Source organism: Hibiscus syriacus, unplaced genomic scaffold (genome assembly GCF_006381635.1).
Source record: "Hibiscus syriacus cultivar Baekdansim isolate YM2019G1 unplaced genomic scaffold, ASM638163v2 tig00110121_pilon, whole genome shotgun sequence".
NCBI lineage: Eukaryota > Viridiplantae > Streptophyta > Magnoliopsida > Malvales > Malvaceae > Hibiscus > Hibiscus syriacus.
The window spans coordinates 14,870-25,409 of record NW_024062597.1 but is presented as its reverse complement, the minus strand read 5'-3'; the positions used below and the strand labels follow the sequence as shown (position 1 = coordinate 25,409).

The following is a 10,540-nucleotide window of genomic DNA, read 5'->3' as shown; positions in this document are numbered from 1 at the left end:
ATTAATATTAATTACTATAATTCGAAATAATATTAAGTTAATGTACTAATAATATAATTTATACTAAATTATTATATAGGTATAAATGTAAATTATTAAATATATTAAGGACTAAATAAGGTATTTATCCTAAAATATATATTCATATGCAACAATGATCAAAATATAAATAAATAAAATTAAAGGAAAAAATTAAAATGTATGAAACATGCTTTCGATGACTAAATTGAAAATTTACAAAATTATAGGGACCATATGCATAATTTCCCCATACCCGAATTTACGCACATATCCCTCCCCAAAACGACATCGTTCGGGGAGGGGTATAAATATGCCATATTAGGCCTGAAGAGGCTTAAAGCCTCATTTATACTTCTCACTAGAATTACTTCATCGGAGGGAATTCGTCCTAGACCGACAGCCGATTGTCGTTGTATCTCGCCGTTGCCGGCCACCACATACGGTGGTCGAAAAATACCAAACTACCAAAAAATATTCCTATCTTTCTCCTAAAGCCTAAACCGAGAGCTATTTACCCTAAAAATCCCTCTATCAGAGCAGATCTAAGGTTTATAGCTTCGGTGTTTTCTCTTCTCCGGTGGCGCGCAGAGGCGCGTAGATGCTCTGACAATGGTAAGGCTTCCTTCTCTCTCTTCTAACTATTTTTCTGGTTTGTTTGTTGTGTATTGGGTGCTTGCTTGCTCTATTTTCTCGTTGTTTCTTCTCTTGTAGGATCGCTCTATTTATAGGGGTTTTCGAAGCTCCCTTTGGACTGGTTAAAAGGTTATACCCCGGTGAGTCACCGGAGATATGGTGGTAACTCACCCTAGGGGTGGTGAGTTGTGCGGTGGAGGGACTGGGTGCATTAAATTCACCCAGATCATGTAGATATGGCGAGGACGTGGCAGCGTCGTGGCATGCGTTGGTTGGATCATTCGACGGCGGAGGCATCATCACTTCTATGGCGGTGCCGGAATAACCCTAGGGTTACAATGAGTACCCTAGGTTTTTCTGGTTACACTAGTGACCGTTAGATCTGTCTCTGGATCAGATAGTGGAAACAAGCTGGCAGCTGGAGAGACATGCGTGAAACCCTAATCGCTTTTAGATCTACTACTGGGCTTGAACCGGGTCTTGATCTGCTGGGAGTTGGTTGTAATTGGGCTTCAGGTTGTAATTGGGCTTCGGCTTGTAATCAGGGCTTTACATTTGGTCCTGTAAATAGGGATGGCAAAAAAAACCTGAATCCGACGGGAAAAATTGAAAACCGAATTAAACGGGGACGGGGAAAAACCGTTTATGTTAAACGGGAATGGGGACGGGTTTAGTAATCCCCGCCCCGATTACCCGATTACCCAGCCCGATAAATATTAAAAATAATTATTATATATATATATATATATTAATAAATTTAAATTAAATTAAAAAATATATGTATATATTTAATTTAAATATATATACCCAGCCCAATACCCATTTAAATAACCGTTTATGCTAAACGGGTATACCCGTTTCCCTGCGGTTTTCTCCGATTACCCGATGGGGATCCCCATTTAAATCCTTGTGGTTTTTTAAGCGGGGACGGGTACGGATTTTTTAAATGGGGACGGGGATGGGGGTACCAATACCCGGCCCGAACCTGGCCCGTTGCCATCCCTACCTGTAAAACTGTAACTATTAATAGTAATATAATACAAGAATAATATAATTATAATTATAATAATATAATTATATCAAAATCAAATTCGAACGAAAACGATTGTCGACCATGACAAACAAATAAAGCTAAAGTAGATACTCTAATTTAGTCTTCAATTGATCTTCTAAAGTCGAAAGGAAGATTGACTGTTTAAAATGAAGTTCTTGATCAATCCCCTTTAATCAAGCCAACATCTTCCTTTTACGGTCCTTAATCATGCCAAACACTAAGGAATTCCACTACATCAATTTGTCTTATAGAAAAAACAAGATTAATGCTTACTTCATGGTCATTGGAACAAACTTCTTAGAGAACAAATTTAAAACTCGGGTGATGTTGCCAATCAAATAGAAACTGAAAAGATTTTACGCCCAATAGATTAGTTGGCCAACTTCATACGCATTAATAATGATCGACGGTTAGAACCACGATGGTCAAGGTAGAAAATAGTAGAATCTGGATAAGCAGAAAGGCAACATGAGTTAACATGATAACGATCTAGTCATTGATTTAAGGAACCACAAGACCAAGTAAAGGGTGAGCCTTAAAATCCAAGAGCAAAGAAACCACGATAATCCACAAAGTTAGCAAAATCCCGACGAGCGCCAACACGCCCAGCAACACCCCTCAATCGTTTAGCAAGGCTAAGAATGACATTAAAATCACCGCCCAAAAGCCATGTGCAATTTTTCCCCAGGTTAAGCTTCTCAAGCTAAACCCAAATATGTTTTCGGAGGAGGATGTTTGTACTAGCATACACTATTGTAATATAGACCGGTCTTACAAATCCAGTCCTCAGACATAATAATGGACATATTGGTTGTTAATTTCTAGAATATCAACCTTTAACTCATCTTTTCAAAGCAACCAAATGCTACCACTGAATCCCTAAGCTTCAACATAAAAAGAACTGGAAAAACCAAATTTAGAGTTTTTTTTTACTTAGGTTAAGCTTCTACTTTAGCATTTTTAAAATCATATTTAAATTTATTTTAGCATATTTTACATCATTTGCATATTGGGAATGAATTTTTGGAACTTGGGTTGATTTTATTGTTTTTGTTGTAAATTGATATACTGATGCTGTGACATTCTTAATTTTGTAGTCGTTACTTTGCGCCAATGCTGAACTGGATTGTCAAGACGACTCTATAGCAATTGTTGAGTCACAAGGCAATTAGAGAAATTTTAGGAATTGATAGATCTGCAAGAAAAAGGCTGGAATTTGAATTTTAAAAAGGAATTTTCAGAAAAATGGATTTTCCTATTGGTGGAAAGTTTGACTTTGATGAGCTATAAATATAATTTTTCACACATTTTATTCATCCTTGGAAATCTTAATTTTCAAAGTCGCTTTTTATTTTTCTCTTCTACCACCACCATGGCAACCTAAAAACTTTTGGGAAAACAACACTTGAACATGGAACAAGCAAAAACCATGGCAATAGTGGCCGATGATCGATTGAGAGTCATCTTAGCAATTTAAATCAAACATGTGAAGGGGGATTTATATTTTTTTAGAGGATTTATTTTTATTTTATGATGAGATGTTAAACTTGGATTTTTTATTTAGAATATATTTGAGAAATTTCATGTTTATTCACTTTGCCTTAGTATCATCGATTGGTGTTGCTTGAGTTTAATTTTTAGTTTGTTTGTAGAGATATAAACTGCCCAATAATACTACAATAGTAGGTTACATCATATATAACATCAATGTCTGTGAGAGCAACATTTAGCATAAAATAGATTTTTGCTGATTGTTTTTTCGTAGCATTCTTAGTACACTTATTTGAATTGCTATAGAGATATAATCTTTCTTGTAAGTAGTTAATATTTCAAGAGAAGAAGAACTAGTTAGGTTGATGCTAAACACATCTATCATGTTGCTACAACAATGTTAATTGCATGATGCCATTTGACATTTCAATCTTTTACCTAAATCGATCATTTCTTCATTTACTTGTGTTATAATCCCATTTATTCTATTTTGTTTTCAATTATATTGCTACAAGATTGCTCCCTACATCAACAATACACTATTTTACGTTTGTTGCATAACAATCACTACAAGAAAATAAACCTTTAATGACACACGCTAATTTACGACTTGCAAAAAATGTGTCATAAAAAAATGTCATGTTTCTTAAAATCTGAATGATTTATGACTTACAATAATGTGTGTCATATTTAATAGTCATAATCCAAAAACATTTCAAAAACACGGAGTACACTTTTAATCGTATCATCTGTAAAAGTTGTCTTTTAATTCCCCCCATAATTCTCATCCTTTCCCGCTTCTTCCCCCTCATCATCAGTTCACACTTTTGCATTCATGTTACCAAGAAACACGATATTGAGAGGTCAGATGGAGAATGTTTCTTCCCCAAAACCTACCCCTCCAATATCCAAACGAAAGCACCCAAAATCATCTAAGGAGGACCAATTGGCTCGCTTCAAAGTGGTCAGTACTCTTTCTCGTCTTTTAATTTGATGGTATTTCAACGAAATATTGGAAATTCTTTGGTGTCCTGACTTTGCTCGGGGAAAACCACAACATTGTGGAGATAAGAAGAAAGAAGATGAGATGATTCCCTTGCTTTAATCCTTGTTCTAAAGATTCAAGGATCGACATTGACAATGGAAGTCAAACCACTTCTCGCCATTCCACTGATTCCTCAGGTTCCCTTTTCATTTCCCTTTTTCTCATTACTTTTTCGTACAATCTTGCTTATCTGTTAGCTTGTTCTTCATTTTTGTAACCAGTTTCCTACGCTACGAGAAGAAAGGCAATTCTAGAAGGTAATGTTAAGGATTCTAACACCAAATTTCTCGGGAAACTTTCTTCTTTCCTAGTGGATTTGATTTTTAGTTTGTTCGAAATTTTGGTAACATACATAAGAAAGGAAGTGATCAGGGACATGGCTCCGAAGGCAATGGGGCGCATAGTTTCACATTCTGGGAGTTAGCAACGGCAACAAGGAATTTTAGGGAAACCAATGTGCTTGGGGAAGGAGGATTCAGAAGAGTTTTCAAAGGTCGATTGGAAAATGGGAGGTAAATTTTCTGCTTTTCTTTTTAATTTCATGTATATGTTTTGTCATATTTCCTGCATCTGTTTTCTATATCAGTTATTGTGTAACTTTTGAAATATGTGGCTTTTGTTTGACAAGAGGATCTCCCAGGAGGTTGCTGGAGATGCTTTGGGCGAGGTATGTGGCTAACTATTTTCATTTTTTTATATATTTTTGAAGTAATGATTGATCTGTTCGAGTTAATAGAAATTTCCACTGGATTTGATAGGAATTCAAGGGCTACGTTTTCAAGATCATGGGAGGTTGCGACAAGCAAGAGTTTCCAATGAAGCAGGGTGTTCTAACTCCTGGCCGTGTACGTCTTTTGCTGCATAGAGGTGAGCTTGCTGCTGATCATTGTAAAATATATTTCTATGATTAGGGTAAGTATTTGATTGAGTTGAGTTGTATTAAAAAAATGAGTAGTTGAGTTTATGAGTCTTATTTTGTCAGTCGAGATTAATTTGAAATTTTATCAAATGGAGTTGAATAAATTTTACTGAATCGATGAAGCACCAATGTGACCTATGTATTACGTTAAGACTTAGTGCTTCATTAAGCTTCTGTGGATTGGGATTTTGGTTTGTAAGCCTTCATAAAGTCTTCCTCTTCAGAATGAGGAGTTGATTCATTTATATTGTTTAAGAGCAGGTACCCCATGTTTCCGTGGATATGGAAGACGTAATGGTGAACGCAGAAGGAAGTCTGCTCGTGGATGCATTGTCAGCCAAGACCTGTCTGTTTTAAACTTGGTTATAGTGAAGAAGGGAGAAAATGATTTGCCCGGGCTTACTGACACTGAAAAACCGAGGATGAGAGGTCCAAAGAGAGCATCCAAGATCAGAAAGCTGTTTAACCTTTCTAAGGAAGATGATGTCCGGATGTATGTCAACACTTACAGGAGGACTTTCACCACAAAATATGGTAAAGTTTCTTTTTCTTCCTTAGATGATCTCTATATATAAGCAACCATGTTGATGATTTATGTTATGTTGGCTACTCGAGCATTATCCAATTATATTCTTAATGTTAAACTGTCTACTTCGACCTGTCAATGCTGACTCAAACCCAAAAAACTTGGATCTGTATCTAACTTGATCCGATTTTGTCTTAAATTGTCATTACCTGAACCCAAAAATGTTAGAAACCAAAATGATCAAAACCTGAAATGACTTGTACTTGGAATCACCTAATTCCAAAATAATCAGAACTTGAATTGTACCTTCTTCAGCATAAACACAGCGCTTAATGTGCACAATATGTTGAGATTTTCTTAGATGTTTTTCATGACGGGATGTATTGTTAAAATTCATGCATGTATTGCATTTGCAAGCCTCAGTCACCCACTAGTGGCAATTTCATTATCGAACATTTAGTTATTGATCAGTAGAGTTTTATGGGATTTCAAAAGTAAGAAGGTCAGTAAAGCTCTAAAAATCCAGCGGCTGGTGACTCCATTGACACTTCAGAGGAAGCCAACTAGAATTGCAGATAAGAAGAAGAGAATCGCCAAGGAAAAATCAGAGGTAGCTGAGTACCAGAAACTGGTTGCCACGAGGCTGAAGGAGCAGCGAGAGCGCCATAGTGAGAGTTTAGCCAGGAGGAGGTCCAAGCTCTCTGCTGCTTCTAAGCTTTCTGTTGTTGCTTATATTGCCTTCGAAGTTTCAGTGAACAATGGAAATGGTTAGTACTCAACTTTTTTGATGTTATAAGCTGAGAAATTTTGCTTATTTTTCAATATATTCTGTAATAATGCTTCGAATGCTGAAAGAGATAATCGAGAACGGACTTGAAGTGCTGGTCAATAAGAATGTAAGCAAACTTTTCTGATACACATCTGTCATATCATACATACACATTAGTCATACAACTATCATATGGACTAGTATATTTTCTTGTAGAATAAAGAATACAACTATCATACATAAATATTTCTTGTATCATATACACATCTGCCATATCATACATACACATTCTTCTGTCTCAACAATATATGCAAATGCAACTAGCTGTAGGAATGCCAATTAAGTTTGTCACAATAAAATGTGTTTTTTTGGTTACATTGTCCTCATTTCCAGAACTTAGTGATCTCTTTATGACCTGAAACTAAAGATCCATTGTGTTTTTTTTGGGCTTTGTATTTTACGTACAGAGGCGAAATATAAATTTGAGAGCATAGATGTTATTTTTCTATGCAAGCTTCATCTTCCATTGTTTTGCCTAGTTTTGTAATGCATTTTTCTCTCCCTCAATCTTGCCATGCAGGTTGTAGCTCCTGTCAAAATGACATTTGAAATGTAAGTGTTATTCTTTATCTAAAATAGCTGTTATTATTTTCAATTACTGCTTAGCTACAGTATCGATTTTCTCTTTCCTAAACAAATGTTCTCGGTGTTGTAGATATGCAACATGTGTAATACCTATAAGTGCCTTCTTGCATCAAGTCTTTGGTAAGTATTTAACTGTGGTATAACTGGAATTTGTGTTTGGTGTGTGGTGTAGTGTTTTCCTTATTATGGTGCGGTTTGTGTTGTGTAATGAGTTACTTCTAACAGCAAAAAGTACATACTGCTTGAAAACCCTGCCGAGACTGAAAGCAGAGTATTACTTGTTGCTTGTTTCAGACTCTTTTTTGTTTTAAGTATAATATTGTTCCTCAATGATCTGTCTGTTTTCCTATCCTAATGGTTGTTAAAGAGTTACTGCACCCAAGTTGGTAGGTTGATTTGAGTTTGTGAAAAATCTCAACTAAATAAACCTGGATAATTATTGTTAAGCTCAAATCAAGTATAGATGCAGTAGCAGTACCTGCTACATGTATTGTTTTATCTTTTATTTTGTTTGGTGTACATGTATTGTACCTGCTTATTATGTACTGGCTGTGAAAAATTTTTGACATATTTTTTTTATTTTGCTTACCATTTGTTGATATTGTTTTTGCATATTCTAAGCATCCTCATTTTTTGTTGTCAATACAGGTTTGACAACACTGCCTATTTGCACATATCTGTGGCTTTTATCCAGATGCTCAAATCTCCAAGTATGTGGAAACAAAGTACATTATTGTATATATATAATGGTTATATGTTCTTTCTCAATGTCGTATTTTCTTTGTTTTCTTTGACTAATCGTTTATTGTAAACTATTTGTAGTATGAATATATTGTATACAAATGGATTGCTTATATATAATATGATATATATATTTAGTATTATGAGACATTAAATGTGATTTAGTTTGATTATTTGTTAATCTACAATATATATATATAATTTATGAAATACAATCACGACACACGGATGTAAGTCATACAAATGTGTGTCATCTTCATTTATGACGGGTGTTTCAATGACACGCAATGTAAGTCATACATGCGTGTCATAAATTTATGACACACAAATGCGTGTCAAGCAGGGGCTTCAATGACGCTCAATGAACGTCATAAATGTGCGTCATAAATGTGTTTCATAAATGTGCGTCATAGATTTATGACACAAAATTGCGTATCATCTAAAATTCATGTCAGTGGCTTCAACGACAGTCATTTGTGTGTCATCCGCACCCATAGATGACGCGCAATGCGCGTCAATAAAGGGGTTTTTTATACTAGTGAATTCTGTGAAGTAATTCTAATCTTCTTGGATATGATATTCGGCGCACTTGTTGCATCCACTTTTACTACTTGATAAATGATAGTGTATGCTTGTACCGATTTTTGTTACATTATTCGAAGCATCAAGTTTTTGGCACAGTTGTCAGGGATTAGTGTCATTAAATTTAGAGTTGCTTTTTATTTACTAACTTTGCTTTTACTTTTTGTAGATAACTTTATCAGGACGTTGCTGGTGCATAACCCACCACAATAACTAGGACTTAATATCGTTTGATCTAGAGATAAAGAGAACTTTTTGATCAAAGGAGATAACAAAATCAAGAACATCCATACATGAATCATAATGTTGTGGGCAATAATGGTAAATTACCATTGCCGATTGAGGATAATGAAAATCATCCTAACAACAATGGGCAAAATGAAGAAACGATTCCACCCTTGCAAAATGAACTGATATGACCACATACCATAATATTGATGACAAAACTAGACCAATCTGAGAGCACATTGTGCCCATTCTAGATGACTTAAATCCCAACATTGTTTAGCTGACAAAACTTGGAGTTGAAGCCAGTGATGTTCCAAATGCTGCAATAAATGGGGATGTATTGTGGGATGCACACCAAGGAACCCCAAGTACACTTGTGATCATTTATAGAAGTTTGCAACTCATTTATATAAAAAGGAGTGCACGAGGAGGACTTGAAGCTAAAATTATTTCCGTACTCGTTTTGCGGAAAAGCCAAGGCATGGCTCAATACGCTACCACCTGGTTTTATAGGATCTTAAAACGAACTTGCCTAAAATTTTTTGCTATGATTTAACACTCCCAACATGAATGCATGGTTGAGAAATGATATAACATCTTTCAAGAAAATGGAAGATGAAAACCTTTATGAAGTTTGTGATTGATTTAATTTTTTTTGTGAAAATGTCTGATGCATGGTTTGCAACAGTGGACATACATGAAGATATTCTACAATGAAATTAACATGAAAACAAGGATGGTTGTATATGCTTCTATCAATGGAAAATTGTTGGACTAATCCTATAATGAAGCTTATGATATCTTAGAGAGGATTTTCAGCAATGACAACCAATAGCCCAATACAAGGATTATGTTAGGTAGACGCATTGCTATAGCAGTAGATAATGATGCTCTGGACAAATTGAACACAAATGTGACATCATTGACTAAATGATGAAGAAAATGCAAAATCATGGAGATTTGTATGAGGTAAAAGCTACATTTATTGTTAATTTTACTTATTTCGTTGATAACCATAATTTTGAAAATTGACTATAAAACCATAATTCTATTTAATTTTTGATAATTTACAACAAGAATGAAAATGCCAATGCTTATGGGAACACCTACAATATTAACTTCCAAAATCATCCTAACTTGTCTTAAATAAGTCATAATGTAGCCAACCCCAATATGATAGTTCAATCAAATTATGGGAATACACAATAGTATCAACCGAAACAGTAATATACTCAATAGCACCCGATGTCATAACATTAGTCACATTATCAGGCAGTGCAATAACAACAACACAACAATCAACAAAATTTTCAAGGGTAATCATCCAACTTAGCCTTAGCTTCAACATCAACATTGGTTGAGTCTCTACTGGAGGAGTACACCTCAAGAAATGAAGTTGTGATCCAAATTCAGTTAGTATCACTATGATCATTGGAGAATCAAGTTGGACAGTTGATTAATGCATTGAGCAATAGACCATAAAGAGCATTACCAAGTGACATTGAAGTTCCAAAAGTTCAAGGAAAAGCTCATTTCAATGAGCATTGCAAGGTTATCACAACACATATTATAATCTATATTTGAAAACCAAATGATGAAAACAAAAAGAAAGAGGGTGAGAAGCCTAAATAGCAAACAAAAAGTAAGGAGTTGAAATTAGAGATTGAGATACCCAGTGTAAATGCCATAATAAATAATGCATGATAGAGTAGTAATTATGGGAAATTTTCACTTGAGATGCCACTAACATTGTTGGTGTATCAGAATCCAAGACCTCCACCTCCATTCCCCCAAAGATTCCAAAAAAACCAAGAAGGACAAACAATTTAAGAAGTTTCTTGATGTGTTGTGATAATTGCTCATTAACATGCAATTGCTAGAAGTAT

The 10,540-nt window shown here is 35.1% G+C and overlaps 1 protein-coding gene across 1 annotated transcript; it reads left to right on the top strand.

Annotated features, from left to right (window-relative positions):
* The first annotated feature begins 4,861 nt into the window (after nucleotides 1–4,861).
* LOC120215481 (40S ribosomal protein S6-like) lies at nucleotides 4,862–6,461 on the top strand. The gene is made up of 4 exons (XM_039213159.1): nucleotides 4,862–4,911; nucleotides 5,003–5,111; nucleotides 5,425–5,702; nucleotides 6,189–6,461. The coding sequence occupies exons 2-4, from the start codon at nucleotides 5,030–5,032 to the stop codon at nucleotides 6,459–6,461; spliced, it is 633 nt and encodes a 210-aa protein (XP_039069090.1). The 5' UTR covers nucleotides 4,862–4,911; nucleotides 5,003–5,029.
* Nucleotides 6,462–10,540: the final 4,079 nt, after the last annotated feature.

Excerpts from the sequence above, each read along its gene's own strand:
- LOC120215481 (XM_039213159.1), top strand. The coding sequence starts at position 5,030 with ATGGGAGGTTGCGACAAGCAAGAGTTTCCAATGAAGCAGGGTGTTCTA. Across the intron at positions 5,112-5,424 it reads ACGTCTTTTGCTGCATAGAG|GTACCCCATGTTTCCGTGGA; the intron begins GTGAGCTTGCTG and ends GTTTAAGAGCAG. Across the intron at positions 5,703-6,188 it reads TCACCACAAAATATGGTAAA|AAGGTCAGTAAAGCTCTAAA; the intron begins GTTTCTTTTTCT and ends TTCAAAAGTAAG.